The sequence below is a fragment of the Microtus oregoni genome, unplaced genomic scaffold (assembly GCF_018167655.1).
Source record: "Microtus oregoni isolate MIOR12 unplaced genomic scaffold, Mior012 000001F_ref0000356, whole genome shotgun sequence".
In the NCBI taxonomy this organism is placed as follows: domain Eukaryota; kingdom Metazoa; phylum Chordata; class Mammalia; order Rodentia; family Cricetidae; genus Microtus; species Microtus oregoni.
In genome coordinates this window covers 2,967,351-2,984,044 of record NW_024543060.1, presented here as the reverse complement: position 1 = coordinate 2,984,044, position 16,694 = coordinate 2,967,351, and the positions used below count along the sequence as shown (strand labels likewise).

The window sequence follows — 16,694 nt, the reverse complement described above, 5'->3', positions numbered from 1 at the left end:
TTGTACTGGAAATGCTGAGTTTCCAGTGGTTTTTCTTGACCCATTCAGTTGCTGCTGGCAGGTGGAAGGAAAGCCTGCCGGGTTCCCTCAAGCTTTGAACTTGACTTACTTAGAATCTGGCTGCACAAAACCAGTCCTGCTGACTGCCTAGGCTTCCCAGCTCCACTCTTCCTCCCATGTAGCCCAGAGGTTGCTGCCTGAGGAAGGCAGAGTGAGGCTGCAATTGCTGTCCAGGATGTCAGGGTAGGATCACATTCGCTCCTGCATTTGCCTTTATACAGCTAGCTGTGCTGTGTGTGTGTGTGTGTGTGTGTGTGTGTGTGTGTGTGTGTGAGAGAGAGAGAGAGAGAGAGAGAGAGAGAGAGAGAGAGAGGAGGGGGGGGGATGTGGGTGGCACACCCAAGATGGATCCTTGAGTCAGTTCTGTGCATCCAGGCTGAGCAATGAGTGAGGACGAAGGCTGGATGAGTCTGCATCCCTTAAAAAGAAGTCAGGAGCCTTCTGTGTATCTAAATCACTCTCCTGGAGAGCTGGAAGTGGGAGTCAAACGCGTACCAGGGGTGTGAAGCTCCCTGGAGACTGAGAGTCAGGCAGAGAGGAGAGGGGACTGAAGAATTTTATCTTGCCTCCCCAACACACACACACACACACACACACACACACACAGAGAGAGAGAGAGAGAGAGAGAGAGAGAGAGACACATTCTCTCTCTCTCTCTCTCTTCTGCTTTTTACTGTCAGATTAATTGACATGTTCTCTCCATATTGTAAACCTACTCCTTTTTATCATACATTCTATGTGTGTTGGCAAACAGAGCAATCCTGTAAACACCAGCACAATCAAGACATCAGGACAGTCCTAGGCTGCTCCTAATTCTCTGCCCTCACCCCACCCCCGCCCCTTCAGGTAACTCTTTCTTACTCTGTGGCCCTGGCTACCTCTAATTTGTCTTCAGCTGCTGTGGTTTTGTCTTTCCAGAATGTCCTACATACATGGTTCTTAAAATTTAGTCCACTGAGTCTTTTTCCAATGGCACTGAACACAGTTTAGATTCTTCATGTCCTTGGGTGTAGAAGTAGTTCATTCATTTTTGCAGCTGAACCCTACTCTGCTGCACGGATGGGCACACAGTTTATCTCTCACCTGAGCGTCTCAGTTTGGAGGAATTATGAACAAACATGTAGGCTTTTAAGATACCAGGGGTAGTTTTTGGTACGTGAAACAAAACACTAAGAAGCTGGACGTGTGGCTCAGCTAGTATTGGAGTGTTTTCCTAGCATGTGTGAAACTTTGGATTTAAACCCAGCTCAGAATAAAACTGGGTGTGGTGGCTCGTGCTTGTAATTCTAGGACCTTGTAGGTAAGGGCAGGAAGATCAGAAATTCAAGGTCATCCTCTATCTTCAACTACACAGCAAACTTGAGGCCTCGGTGAACCACATAAGATTTTGTTTTAAAATTAAAAAGAAAATTGCCAGGCGGTGGTGACACATGCCTTTAATCCCAGCACTTGGGAGGCAGAGACAGGCAGATCTCTGAGTTTGAGGCTGTCTTGGTCTACAGAACAAGTTTCAGAGCAGCCAGGGGCAACACAGAAAAAAAAATTTATGTGTTTATTCACAAAGCTCTTGTTACTCCAATGTAAATTACAGCCAGTAGAGCTGCTAAACAACCTGCAAAAGAAGGGACCAGTATGACTTAGTCCCTAATAGAGTGTTGCCGGTGAAGGAGCGTGGGGAATCCATTTTGGATTAAACTTGTCCTGTGTTTATTGCTTGTCCTTGTCGAGCCCTCAAGGTCTCCTAAGAAAGTCCTTACCTGTTCTGGACTTCTCTGCTCCACCCATTAGAAAGCAGTGTGGCATCAGGAAATGGGTATCTCTGGATACTTCCTGGGAGATAGATAAGGATTCTGCCCCACTCCCCGAGGAAAGGTCCTTCTCTCTTTTCAATGAGAGAAGTAGAGGCGGCTTCCTGGAGCTGGGCGCCTTTCTAGGGGCACCGTCAGCATCCCCACACACATAGAAACCTATCAATTCATTTTTTTATTTTTTATTTATTTATTTTTTTGCTTTTTGGTTCCCTTCAAATCCTTGTGTCTTAGCAATTTGTTATACATTAGCATCTCTGGGGAAGAACTCAGACTTTAAGAGGAATACATCCAATCCCTCCTCTAACCAAGGAAGGAAAAGTTGAAGCCAGTCACTGAGCGCTGTGTGAGGGCCATGGTGTAAGGCTAGCCTTACTGAGTTGTGATCGCCCTAGTCGTCCAGACTCCCGGTTCCATGTCCTCTTTGTGTGGAAAAAAGGTGCGGACTGTTTCCCAACTGAGAGGTACTGGAGGGGAAGGAACTGGCTCTCGGGCACTCGGAGGGCACCTGCCACAGTGGTGGGAAGTAGATGGACATGGCTTTGTTGCTGGTCCTTGACTGGGAAGGGTCAGCCTGGGAATGGTTGGTCACTGGCTGGACGGCGTTTACCGAAACCTCTTTTGCTCACTCCCACCCCCAGCCAGCTTGGGACTGGGCCTGAGTCAGACGGCTGTTTTTGCACTTGGGCTTCGGGCTTCCTTGACACTTTCCTGTCTCTCCAGTCCCGCCACGACGCGGCGCCTGCTTGGGCGTCTTCTCTGGCATGGAGTCACCTCTGGCTCCGAGGATGAGGTGAAAGGTGCTGGGGTCGGCAGCGTTCTTTCCGGCCACCTTAAGGTGAGGGGGGAGGCTACCATACGGAAGCAGGTCCAAGCTGGGGCTGCAAACATCAGGTCCTTGGGGACTCCCAGGGTTACCCCTATGTTTAGAGTTCTTGGGTGGGGGAGTGCTGGTGTACAGCTGTAGGGTCTGAAGATTCACCAGTCCTGTATAGTTTTGTCCCAGGATGGTCCCCTCCTTTAGCACCTAGTTGTGTGTCCCAAGCTTCCACCCCAAGCCCCCACACACTGTATCTGCCATTTGACATTCTACCTAATTGATGTGTTTTTCATCTGTCTTTATTTTACGGAAAGAAGCTGGCCAGGACAGCACCAAGTTCCACCCCTATAAGTTCTGTACTACAAAACAGTACCCAAGAAATGCAGATCGAATGACTGAAATGAACCCCATCTCTTTTTGACTTTTCCTAGCCTTGGTACTGAACCTGAGGTCTTCCTTCCTTCCCCACTCCTGTCTCTGCCTGCTTCATTTCTGTCTCTTCCCCTTTCTCTCTGTGTCTGTCCTCCCTACGCTTCAATTTTCCCCTGTCCTGGTGTCTGACAGTCCTCCGTTCCCCCAGAATTTATGGTGGGCCTTCTGAGATGACAGAGGCTCCCTTGGCGGGTTGCCTTTCCAGGATCGCCACCACCTCCCTGTCCATCACTGCTGCATTGGTGTCTAGCTAGCTTCTCCCGTTAATCTTGACTCCAGCATCCAGTCTAACCCAGACATCCATTCTTCTCCCCCATTCCAGGGCTTCTACTGTTTGTTTCCTGAGGAATAGCCTAGATTTTGGTGGGCAATCTGTAGTTAGGGATATGGGCCACCAGGGCTGAATCAGCCCTCTGCAGATCTCCCCTTGGCCCAGAGTCCCTCTTCTGGGACTGGGTTAGGAGGCTGTGCATCACCCAAAACCCAACCCGTTTAAAAAGAGCTTTGTGTTCTCCCAGCAACACCAGAGATGCTAGTAACAGCCCCTCTTGCCTGGGCTACACAATTTTAAGGGAGAAAAAGCAAAGCCAGAGAGGGACAGCTCTTTGAGTTTAAGGTCAGCCTGGTCTACACAGCAGGACTCTGCCTCAAGCAAAACAAATGAACAACTCCTCCCCTGTTTTTGTTTTTGTTTTCAAATTCAACCATTCCACAAACACTCATTGAACACCTACTGTGCACTGGCCTTGGTTTTCACCTTAGGGAGCTTACTTTCTGGAGGGTGTGCTGGTGTGAAGGTGTCCTTCAACAACTACCGACAAATGAATTTCTAACCCCAGGAAAGAAACACCTAAGGATAAATTAAATAAATATATTTAATATCACCATACGGAATTAATGGTGTTCTGTCTTTGGTTATAATACTACCCCTGGGCGACTTCAACCATATAAATGAGGAAGAAAGGAGATACCATGCGTGAATGAATTGGGGTACCAGGTCACCAAAAGTATCTAAGAGGTGGCAGCCCCTACAGACAGCAGTCTGAGCCTGTTGTCTCAGCTGACCGTGCTTACTGGGAACTCCTGGGCACCCAGCCGCCCTTCTCTAAGGAAGGGTGAAGGAGTCCTTAGGGAAGCCGGAAGAAGGGGGTCTGTGGAAGGAGGGGATATCAGCAAGTCTATTTCGGGAGGACAGATCTAGGCTTCCAGACCCGTTGGCGACCTTGCCAAGACTGGGACTCTGAACCGAAGACTGTCCTCCCCATTCATCGTTCACAAACTTAGCAAAAAAAAAAAAATTACACAAGGCTTTTCGGGTTTCGTTCTAAATAAATTTTGCATTTTTAAATATCAGACACGCGCAGTAACGGAAATTTAGAGAATAAAAAAGTAAGACGACTGTTATAGAGAGTATTTTACTGCTGCTATGAAAATAAGAAGGAAGACGGTACTCTCGTTTGGAGACCTGCAGCCTCCACACACACTTAGTCACCTAGAATTTGAGTCCCGATCTTTCTGGGCCGTTTTAAAGATGACGAGGGTAACTTTGTCTTCCTCATCCTTGCTCGGCGGTGTTGTTTTCCCAAAGAAAAATGAAACAGGAGAGTGATCTGTAATTTAGAAGTGACTGTAAAATAAGCCACGGACTGGTCTCCAGACTGGAAGCACCTGAAATATTTCCCGAGGTCTGTGAGAAAGGCACGGCTTTGGCTTGCAACACTGAACATTTCTTTAAAAGCGAGACTGTTCTAAAAGAGTTACTTCCTTCCTCCTGGGGTGGACCGGTGGCAAGATCCCCCCTCGGTGTGGGGCTAGTTCTGGGGTTTGTATGAATGGGGAGTTTATGTCGATTCCTTTTCCACCTGGAATCCCATGTGTAGAAGGCCCAGGGTTGGGGGAAGAGTGCGTGCGTGGGAGGGGGGGCTACCCCGGCGCAGCCTTTATAGTTAATTGGTTCTTCATTCTTCCTTGAACAGGATGGGGTGCGCCCAGCTGCTCACTTTTTCTGCTTGTTCAGGGGATCTCGCGGTGTGGGCTATCAGTCACAGAGGGATGGGATATGGTGTCTGTGGCCTCTGGCTCCCCCTGGGGAATTGGGGAATTCCAGGACACTGTCAGGCAGCACACCGCTTTCGTTTGGCGCGGGTCTCTTTGCAGGACGAATCCAATGCCTTTTGACTCAGGGGCACATCTGCATCAGGGATGCGCGTTCTATGGGGCCAAGGTGAACTTCTGTAGTCTTCCCTCTGGCTCCTGTTTCCGATTACAGGACACTGGAAACTGTCCAAGCTTCAGATTCTTTCCGGAACTCATTTTTTGCTCACTGCGTGGCTCGTGAGTCGATTCCTGCCGAATAGTCATCCGCCTCCAGAAACGCTGGCACTGTGGCGCTCGGTTCGACGTTGCCCACGGTTTAAAACAAACTACACGGTTCCCAGGGGGGCACGCGTTGGTACCGGGCTCTGGGAAGGAAACCTCCCTTGGTCTCTGTGTGAAGTCCAACATCTGCTGTTTATTTTTTTCTTCGAGGGAATTCGAGTCCCAATTCCTCCGTATGGTCGTATTCAGCCTACAGTTTCATTTCTGCTAGTTCACAGATGGGCTTCAGTCTCAGGATCCTCCAAGGAGCAAGAAATAAATTCATTGTTTGGTGCTGCAAGGATTATTGAAAAGTACAGCTCACTTAAGCCCGTCTTATTATGGAAAACCTCAGACACTCCCCCATGAGCAAAAAGGATTTAAAAGGTGGAAGGTGAGCCGGAACGTTTCTGCCCAAAGGGCAGAAATCTTGAGAAAGGAAAGCGGAAAGGAGAACGTGAGAGAGGTTGGGCCACTTTCCCCTATCCATCCCAGGGACGTCTTCCTTAAAAATAGCCAAGTCTGAACCCTAGAGTGCCCAGCCCCCCTCCTCCCAGCCGCCTCCCTTAGTCTGAGAGGAGCCTGGGAACTTCTAGAGGCAGCCGATAACCCCCTTCCAGCTCCAGCCAGCAAGGCCTTGAAATGCTCCCCGCTCCTGGCAACGCATAGAGGTCGCCTTGGTTCCTCTGGTTCCAGCAAAGGAAGGGAGCAACTGAAGGGTCGGAGGGAAAGAGAGGGAGGGAGGGAACGGGGGCAAAACCAAAAGCGCCCAAGAAACACGTCTGGTTTGAGACTCAGCCCACACACCGGGAGAGATTTGGTGTGTGGGACCCAAAGTGTGGGGGTTAAGTCACAGGAAGCTGGAACAAATGTCTCCGTACCAGGCGCCTGGAAGAGTCAGAGAATTGTCTGGGGCTTTGGGCTCACAGCTCTTAGCCCAGCAGGAGAGGGCCTGCTGGAGGCCTGGGAGGGAAAAGTGGCCTAGGAGAGCCCGGGTTGTAGCCGGCAGCAAGCAAAAGCTAAGAATCACGCGACTCTCTTAGAGACTCCACTCGAGTTTCTCAACAATCACACGGAGCAATATCCCCAGCTTAACTCGAGGGCAATCTCCTTTTATTTTATTTTGGTTTTTCAAGACTGGGTTTCTTTGTGTAGCCCTGGCAGTCTTAGAGCTTGCTCTGTAGACCAGGCTAGCCTCAAACTCAAAGATCCGCCTGCCTCTGCCTCCCGAGTTACAGGGATTAAAGGTTTGGACCACCAATGTCCCCAGGCAAAAACAGGGCTTCCTGCCTGCTAGGTTGAGCAGTCTACCAGCTGAGCTACGTCCCCAGCGCGGCCACACTCTTTCTAAATCGTTAGGAGCTTAGTTTACGGGTGGTGAAAACGCTAGGCCACCACCTCGCTAAGGCCCATCCCACACACCAGGGAGAATGTCCCTGGCAGCGGCCAGAGACCTTGGGGACCTGGAGGAGTGACACTTGGTTGCTCCCTCAGACACTAAACCTCAAACCTCAGGCTGGTCCTGGTCCCCAACCTTAGTACATTTTGATCTATGAGGGTTGCTACAGAAAGGCTGATCTGAGACCTGTTGCTCACAAGTGGGAGGCGGGGAGGGGGGAGAGAAAGAGGGACGGAGGGGGAGGGAAAGAGAGACTTTTCTTCCGTGGGCCATGGGCCTTTGGCTTCGCGTCTCTCCTGCTCACCGGGTGACGGAGGATTCCTTGTAAATAAAGCAAGGGCCATACCATTCTCTTCGCGCATCTGAGAGGCCCAAATCCGAGTTTGCTCGGGGAGGTCTCTGATGCCCAGGGAAGGCCTCTGAGATCCCCCAGAAGACCGTCCCTAAAACTTTACCAGACCTTGAACCTGTGGCGCCTGATTCTGTACAAACACTGTTTAAAATGGGGTGGGAGGTGGGGGGCTGGACCCTAGTCATGGGACCCCCTATTCCGGGCCGTCAAAGGGCTCAAGCTGGCTGCACCGCAGGCGATGTCGGTGAGTCAGACCAGAGAGAACAGGACTTCAGCAGCTCAGGAACCCTGACGGCATCAGTTTTCTCTCCTTTCCTATGGCCGCTCTGAACCTCGGCCCCTTGGGTTTGGAAAAGAATTCCCCCAGCGCAGCCGCGCTCAGTCCTTCCTCCGGGATTTTCCTGAGATCCCCACGGGTTGGCCAAGGTCCCACGGGTTTTTCCTTTCAATCCGCTCAGCGTCCCAACCTGTCCCTATCTCCTGGGGTGCCTGTGCTCCGGCCGGCGTTGGCAATCTGCTGTTGATCTCCAACGACGGGAGCGGATGCCATCCGGAGCTCTCTGGCTGCAGCAGGTTTCTTAACGGGTGGTATATTCCAGCCCCCTTCTAACTCCTCTAATCTTGTCTGAGAAACCAGTGTTGGGGAGAGAAATGCGGCCTTAAAAAAAAAAAAGTCAGTTTAACCCAAAGCGTGAGAGCCACCAGCGAGTTGTTATCTGCGGCTGAAGGCTGTGGTAATCGATGGGGTTATTTTTACGCGGTAATAGGGCCCTGTGATTGCTCTATTAACCTTTAGACCTGTCTGAGGGACTCTCCCCTCACCGCCCCGCTGCGCCAGGGCCTGCAGGCCCTGACGCCGACACCAAACTCTGGTCTGACACCCTCCCTGCCCCCACTCTGGGGTGGGGGAGCTACAGCCCCCTAGATGAGTTTTAACGTTGGAGACAGGCTCCTCAACCCCCTCCTCGTTCTTTTGATTGGATCCCAGTCGCGGTGGGTCGAAGAGAGCACAGGGACAGATGAGAAGGGACAGGAGGCCTAAGGAGTTGGAAGCAGTATGGTACGCGTTTTGTATAAATACATAAACTCCTGCGCTGGTGGCGGGTTCTCGGCGCCTTGCAGTCTCCACCGACTGGTGGGAAGGTGAAAAGGACTCTTGGGTCTCTAGGCACAGACCTTAAGGTTCAGTTCGGGTTTTAGTACCTCCTGACGCTCTCTCGAACGCATTTCAGGGGCAGGGTAGATCTGAGGCCAGCCAGGCACCCCGGGTGACCCAGTGGCCCCACGGGCAACCAGGAAAGAGCCCAGCGCTCGGGGTCACCTTCCCCTCTACCAGCCCCGCCCCTTGCCCACCGCTCCAGAACGTGAAGCACTGAAAGTGGGAGAAAACAGGAGGAACTAGTGACTAAAACAATCCTTGTCGGAGCAGCGCACCACCAGGTTGTCGGACAGCACCGTGGGCCGGTGTCGGCACCGGTACCGAGCGCTTTTGGTTCTCTGAGGTCCGCGCGCATGGACTTTGCCTGCTGGGGGAGCTTTGGGAACAGCCGGGTTGGCGGACGCCCGGCAGAGGTGCAGCCACTGCCGCGCACCCCCGCCCCCCGCCCTTGCACGTGACTCCTTCAGGCCAGTCAGCGCCTACGAGCCCAGTGCGGGGGCCCGGGGCGGCGAGCCGGGAGCAAGGGACGAGCCGGAGGCCGGCACAGTGGCCGCCTGAGGCTCCGCCGCCGCTGCTACTCCGCGGGTGCTCGGAGGTCGTGCGGGCTCTCCGACAGGCTCGAGCGGGCCAGGTAGGGCTCCCCCACTCCCTGCTCTTTTCCAGGGTAGGCGAAACTCACCAGTCTCCTGCCCTGGTTTGTCTGGAACAGGGGGAAAGCAGCTAGTAAGTGGGAAATCAGCCCCCGGTCCCTGCAATGCCCCCAGATTGGCTAAAGCCGGCTCCACTTTTGACTTTGGCCTAGCAAGGACTTTATTTAAATCGAGTGAAAGCAAAAAACTTATGGGTACTCGCGAGCGTGTGTTTGGATTGTTTGGGAGAAACATGATCCCTTTTAATCGGTCCGGTGTGCAGATTCTCCAGTTCTGTTTTGCACCCCACAGGCCAGGGCCCGTGTAATCTCTCTGACCGACCGACCTGGGACAGGCCGCATAGCCCCCACACTTTTAGGGGCGCAGTCGAAGGAATATCTCCAACCTGCGACGCGGGGAATGCGGAGTGGCTGTGGCAGGCGACAGTAGGACCTGGGGGGGCAGGGCTAGAGGCACTCGGAGGTAGGCTCAGCGGCCTCCCGACCTTTTCTGATTTCTCTTGCTTTCTAGTTAACCTCCGCAAACTCTAGACTAGGGCCCATGATTGGTGTGTGCTGCACACTGCTGACTAGCGCCCACTCTCACTGCTTCAGAGAGAAAGCAGCCCAGGGCCGAAACCCCCACGGCGGACAGCAAGGATGTTCCTGGCTAGCCACCTCTAGCTCCTTCATCCATATATTATATCGCTTGGATGTGGCCTGAGAGTGAGCGAGCAGTTGTTATCACTTGGGAGAGAGATGTCTATGTGGCCAAGTTTCACCAGGTGGAAGGAAGAGGGGCTTTTCGGTTCTAAGGAAGAAGGTAGCGAGGGACCTGAGCCGTTGGCAGAGCTAGGGCAACAAGGCCGCGCTGCTGGGAAGCACCTGGGAGTTTATTTCCTGTACCTTTGGAAAAGGAAGGCAGGCAGGAATGACGCTTCGTGCGTCCAAAGAAAAAAAAGCTGCATGGTGAGGCCGGCCGAGATTCGTTTCTGAAGCCAGGATATTATTAGTTGGTTGGTGACAATTCTCAGTGTGGCGGTGCTAAAGCGACCGCATGAGCGCGAACCGCAAAAACCGCGAGCCGCACGGAAAAATCTGTAAAGGGACCCTTTATGGCGTTTCCAACTTTCAAAAAAAAAAGGGCTAAATTATTAAAAGAGAAGATATTTGCTTTCTGTTTGGGAACTTGGGGTGAAGTTCGTGGAGTGATTCGAAAGACTGAGAAAACTCTGGGCCAGGCTGGACTACTGTGAGAATGTGGAGGTCGCTGGGCCCGCTCACAGGCGGGAATCCACTTAAGGGAACTGTCTGGCCTTTCCAGAAAGAGAAAAAGAATTTTCTCCACCTTCTATTGTTCTAGTTACCCAACTTCAGGTTTAAGTATCAGCCATTTGAAACTGCAGAGCGCTTCGAAACGTAAGCCTGAGATCCCAAACTGATTTAGCGCTTACATTTTTTTCAAGCTTGCAAATTAGATTACAGAACTAAATCTCTTCCTTTGTTAGTCGAGAAAAGAAAATTTACAAACCACTATTTTACAACTTCCTGAGTTGAAATAACAGAAATTAAAATTAATTATGCCAACTACTTGATATAAAAAATTGTATGTGGCCGGGCGGTGGGGGTGCACACCTTTAATCCCAACACTCGGGAGGCAGAAGCAGGCGGATCTCTGTAACATCGAGGCCAACCTGGCTACAAGAGCTAGTTCCAGGACAGACTTCAAAGCTACAGAAAAAGTCTTTCTCGGGGTGGGGGGGTGGGGGACAAAACAAAAACAAAAAAGTAAGCAAAAAATTGAATAATGAATATTTTTATCAGTGTAAATCTATGTATTTATATATCGAAACCCTGAGATTTCTAGGAAGTTTTAAGCTTTTTGTCTTTCCTTTTAAAGGAAGAGTTGACGACCTCAGGTCAAATTTCATGTATCCATCCTCCAGTCAAACTTACTAGAAGGAAATATCCAACTGTCAAGCCAATAATTTATTGTATATTTTGAAAAAGTAAATACTAAACAATTTATCAGTCACAGTGTGACAGTGTACTTTGTCATGATTCCATTTTTGCTAGAGATGATGCAAAGATAATGAAAAAATTAATATGTATATTAAATGCCCCATTCCAGAACTTTTATAGTAATTAAGATGATGGTTTATTGTTAAGTATGAGCTACATCCCAGGCACTCTTTTGCTGTGTATTAGAGATCGGCAATAAAGCTGTTATACAGAATCTTCTGGGTGCCTGTTGTAACAGGTTTCTAAAGTCTGGTTATGAATGTTCTGTGTGTATTAAATTATAGTTGCCACCCATAATCCTCCAATGACTATAAGACACAGGTACCTTTTATATTTGCACTTTACAGATGAGGGACTGGGGTGTATAAAGTTATTTATTCAGGGAGTGGCAGACCTGGGCTTGTATTTAGTTCGTTTAATATTCTAGCTAATGTATTGTTGCACTAAAAAGAAAGAAACAAACAAGCAAAGGAAGACAGAAAAGGAAGTTAAAAACAAAAGAAAGAAATCAACCAAAAGAGGCCGCCTCTTAAAGGAAAATGAATGTGGATTGTGGATTTCAAATACTCAAGGCCCTCCAGCATCCCCAGCTATGTGTTTTTTGGGGCTGCAGCAAGTTTCAAACTCACCTATATTTCAGTTCCCTCTTAAGTAAAAACAACAAAATTCAGACACCTTTACTTAATGGAGGTGTCCCCTCCACACACACACACCATAGTCTCTGGTAATGTCCAACACGGGGTACCTGGAAGGATGCAATCAAGTATCAAGAATCAATTCTGCTTTTGATAGATTTTTCAATCTCACTGGAAAGAGCCAGCTTGAGTGCTTCCCTGAGTTCTGTAGTGACCTTGTTCAACTCTCCTGCTTTTCTGGTCCCAGTATACAGTCTGCAAAGTGTTTAAAATGTAACTATTTGCAGAAACGTGTGGCCTGTCTGATTTGACACCCACATGGTGCACGGTACGATTAAGGAGTTTCACAATCCTTTTTATGGGTTTGCCGACACTTGCTCATGTATAAACATTTAGATTCTACCTCTAGGTGCTCTTTTTTTAAGATTGCAAACAAAACTTTCGTAGGTTGCTGGTTTTTATAAAGTTTGTCACTCCCGCTCCCCACGCCAGCCCTGCCCCAATCTACAGTTCTTTCTTGTTTGATGAAGGAAATGTTTGAGGAAAGGTGAGGAAACAATTGAAAAATACAAAACGATGGAGATCTTTTGAGTCACTAGCATTCTCCGGAACTCCAAACCTTGTACTTACAGAATACTCTGGAAAAAAAGAAAGAAAGAAAGAAAGAAAGAAAGAGTGTTTGGAGAATAAGGTAAAATTAAAGTCCTTCCTGATAAGCAATATAAAAATAATTGGCCCTAATCGCAACCGAGAACTGCACGCAGAACTGCACGCCCGAGACCTCGTGTTTCTTAGGCGGTCCTCCAAGATACTTGCCACCGGCGGCCTGATCCGGATCAAACAAAGGCCGGGGCTATAGAAGGGCGGTTTCGTTCACTGTGTTGGAGAAGAGCAGGAAAGCGGGAAAGCTGACCGAGGCTCTGAAAGTCCTGGGCTGAACTCACCTGTGGTTTATTTCCTCTTTCAGGACTGCCACGGCAGTGAAGAGACCTTCTCGGCCCTCTTCGCTGGAGTCCTGCTGGAACTAGCGGTATAGCCTGGGCTTGCAAGAGGCGGAGTGCAGCGACTAGGCACATCCAACCGGTGGGTGATCCGAAGGTCTGCTCAGGGAGTTCGAGCCCAGCCTCGGCTACGTCCTGGGGCACCTCCAGCCTTCCAGGCCGGAAGGAGAGTCAGCCCTTCTGCACTACCTTCTGGAACAACCACAAATCCAATTTGGGATTTTTTTTTTCTGAGCAAACCAGAACCTAGAGGTTGCTCCTCTCATGCTGGATTTAATTCGTATATAGTTTGAGCGAGTTGGGCCACTCCCAATTGATTTTTGATCTCCGTTTTCGTGACAGTTCCGCACACCTACATTCTAATTCTTGTCGCTTTGGTCTGCTGTGCCCGCGTGGCTCCTTGACCCGCAAGTGAAGAGAGGACTTCGACGCGCAGAGCTTGGGGCGATGTACCAAAGCCTGGCCATGGCCGCCAACCACGGCCCCCCGCCCGGCGCCTATGAGGCGGGTGGCCCCGGCGCCTTCATGCACAGCGCGGGTGCGGCGTCCTCGCCGGTCTACGTACCCACTCCGCGGGTTCCTTCCTCTGTGCTAGGCCTGTCGTACCTGCAGGGAGGAGGAGGGGGAGCCGCGTCCGGAGCCGCCTCGGGTGGCAGCTCCGGGGCCGCACCGTCGGGTGCGGGGCCAGGGACCCAGCAGGGCAGCCCAGGCTGGAGCCAGGCTGGAGCCGAGGGAGCCGCCTACACCCCGCCACCCGTGTCCCCGCGCTTCTCCTTCCCGGGGACCACTGGGTCCTTGGCGGCTGCAGCCGCTGCCGCCGCGGCTCGAGAAGCCGCAGCCTACAGCAGTGGTGGCGGAGCGGCGGGCGCGGGTCTGGCTGGCCGAGAGCAGTATGGGCGTCCCGGCTTCGCAGGCTCCTACTCTAGCCCCTATCCGACTTATATGGCCGACGTGGGTGCATCCTGGGCAGCAGCCGCCGCCGCCTCCGCAGGCCCCTTCGACAGCCCAGTCCTGCACAGCCTCCCCGGACGGGCCAACCCTGCCCGACACCCCAATCTCGGTGAGTACTGAAGGAACTTGAGTCCTGTCTGGGGCATTCAGCTTTCCCAACTTTGTTAGGGTTGGGGAGCATCCTTGATGCGATGAGCCTTCTAGGAAGGCAGCCTAGATGTGGGTGGCTTGTGGTGGTGGTAGTAGTGGGCCATCGTGGTGACCTAGTGGCCTAGGCACTAGAGTCCAGCAAAGTTCTTTCGTAACTGCGTGGACTGGTCTGCATAGCCTACGGGCGACAGTGAGAGGTGTCGGGCTCTGTAGGGTCAGCTGGATGAGTCTCGCGGTCTGATCCCTGGGATTCAGCCCCCCACTTCCTCCATCCCTTCTGAGTCCTCAGCAAACCTGAGACCTGCGCCATTTGGCAGCCAGGTTGGAGAATCCCTCAGGGTGGCAGATGCCTTTCCGGTGGGGGGTTTTCACACCCGGAAATAATGACGAGATCAGTAAAAGAGACCGCCGCCAGAGGTGGGTTAAACCTCCAAGTTTCCTCGCGCGCACCGTGGGTCTCACGGAGCCACTCCCCTGCTCAGACCTTAGTGCAGAGGAGCTTCTTAAGAACGTCTGAGTTAAATGGAGACTTTGTAGGGCTGCAACGCCTAGAGCCGACTCTTCTTAGGAGGACTTGGTTAACATGAACGAAGGCTAGTATTACTCCCGTTCAGTGTCAGACCCGAAGGAACTGCTAACTTGCTCCTCTTATCCAATCAACACACTGACGTTTCAGAAGAGCCTGGGCTCTTGGGCTGGGGCGGGAGGGGGGGGGGAGGGAAGGAAAAGTGGCTAGTGCAAACTATCCAAATTCGTGTAGAATTTCCAGAAGGGTTGGAGGCGGCCTTTGGATGAAACTGGCTGTTGGGGAAGGGAGGAAGCACAGACTTGAGAAACAAAGTTAACATTTATTGACTACCTACTAAGTGCTAAAGCCTTTTGCGTTTGCTGTCACTTTGAAGAGTAAAGTCTATCCCCTGTCCCTCCCGGTGCTAGGTTGTCTCCGGAGTAGAGGGACTGGCTTTGAAGAGGTTTAAAGTTATTCTCTGACCCTGGGTGGCCATGGTAGGTCCCCAGGAGGGGGGTCTAGCCAAATATACATCCCAGGTAAACTGATTAACTGGTGGAGGTGGCGCCAGGGCTGGGTTTGTAGCTGCCAGTGTCCTGTCCTATCCCCTCCTCCTCTCCCAGCAGGCAGGGCCAAGCAGATGGCAGGCTAAGGAAGGGGGATAAGAGTACGGGTATGGGCTCAGACCTTTGAGACAGAGCAGGGTGGTTACTTCCACGTGGTGGAGGCTGGAAGCCGGCCTGCAGGGGCTTTGGCCCGTATTCCTAGAGAGGCCAAGTTCCCCTCAACCCAACCCCTAGTTTAAAATAAGAAGCGATGAACTGAGTGTAATGGCGCATGACTGTAATTCCAGAACCAGGAGGATAGCCTGGGCTACACAGCAGACCCAGTCTAATAAAAAAAAAATCTTGGAGATAGAATTTGGTGTTTGGATACAGCAAGGAGTGAAGTCCCTATCTAAAGATGAAGAAGACATTCTGGTGTTCAGTTTATAAAAGCAAAACAAAGTAAGATTGTGTGACTGTACATGTGAGCCTGGGGGCTGAAGCTTTCTCAAATTCCAGGGTCCACACACAGCCAACAAAACAACAGGGGACACCTCTCCCCAGAGAGCTTGTGTTGGACTCTCATCTCTGTGGTACCAGGCAGTCCACGGAGCCACTGCATTCAGTTAAGTATTTAAAGAGGTGCTCTGGGATTGCCATGCCATGGGGGGCCCAGGCAGTTTGAAAACCCCTTGTCTTCCTTGGATGTATTTGGGAGATACACTCATTTTTCATCACACAGCCCCCAGAGGATCTGGCGATCTGATGGCATTACTTCAGTTAAAAGTGTTCTCTGTGAAGATGTTTTCTTCTTTAGCCCCACCCCAAGACAGAGGATCAAACAGAGTCCCTGTCAAGGGCTCTACCACTGAGAGACAGTCCCAGCCACTGTCCCTCCACATGCCTTATGTACTTATATACATGACTTATATATATGCCTTATATATACTTATATACATGCCTTGCCTGTGCATGGACATTAATAAATGCTTGGTAGCCTTAGTGAGAATCAATCATCCGACTAGCTGATGGTACCAAGTGATGGAAGGGTGAAAAGAACAAATTCTCTGATGTCTATTGCGAGGTCCTCTTTGGATGGATGTCATGACCACCAAGCTCATGTAGAGCCCCCAACCTCAGTATCACGTGGCTTTGGGCAAGCTGCCTACCTCTGTCCATCGCATCTCATGCTCTGTGGTGTGACTTCAGTTCAGCTCAACAGGCTTCAGAGCTGTCCTGACTTAGGTGGTCTGTGTGATGTCTAGTAACTGATCTTTTACAAATGATGGTTGCTTTTTATTACTTTTTCTAGGACTAAAGGGCTTCCTAGGACTTGAGAATTTTAGCATTAAGCCTGTGAAAGTCCCTGCTGAGCAGGGATGGTTGGCTCCCCTAAGTAGATGTGAGAATGTAGAAATGACTCTCCATGTGGTAAGGTAAGGGGGAGATGAGCTATGAGCAAAGCTGAGAAAGCGGGAAAGGAACTTCTCCCTAAAAGCCTGGAAGTCTTCACCTAGGTGGCACCATCTGCCCTGGGTCTTGTCGCTTCAACAGGCGTTTGCCAGGAAAGGAGCCTGAACCTGCAGTTTAAAAAAGGAAGGGAGAGAGACCGTCCACTCACTAACATGACACATACGTAGAAGCATGGAACAATACAGTACAGCTTGCCCTTTGCTTCAATAATAGATTCACCTCCACAGGTAAATCTCAGAGACTACTTCCTAAGTCTGAAATGGTTTTAATTTGTGTGGAGGAGAAATAAGCAAATACCACTATTCTTTTCTATGACATTGGACTGTTTTGCTATTAACATTTAACATCTAGCAAGTTCTTGTGTTGGCTCTTAGAAGAAGGCAGAAGTCAAAA

The 16,694-nt window shown here is 50.7% G+C and overlaps 1 protein-coding gene across 3 annotated transcripts in view; it reads left to right on the top strand.

Annotated features, from left to right (window-relative positions):
- The window catches only part of Gata4 (GATA binding protein 4), a 69,140-nt gene that overhangs the window by 16,552 nt on the left and 35,894 nt on the right, over positions 1–16,694 (top strand). For 2 of the 3 annotated variants that reach the window (XM_041671568.1, XM_041671551.1), the window contains exons 1-2: positions 8,891–9,019; positions 12,641–13,734. In XM_041671568.1, the coding sequence (XP_041527502.1) occupies positions 13,122–13,734 (613 nt within the window). In that variant the 5' untranslated portion in view covers positions 8,891–9,019; positions 12,641–13,121. Of the gene's footprint in view, positions 1–8,890; positions 9,020–12,640; positions 13,735–16,694 lie in introns of those variants that run through there. The other variant, XM_041671560.1, reaches the window with a different exon arrangement.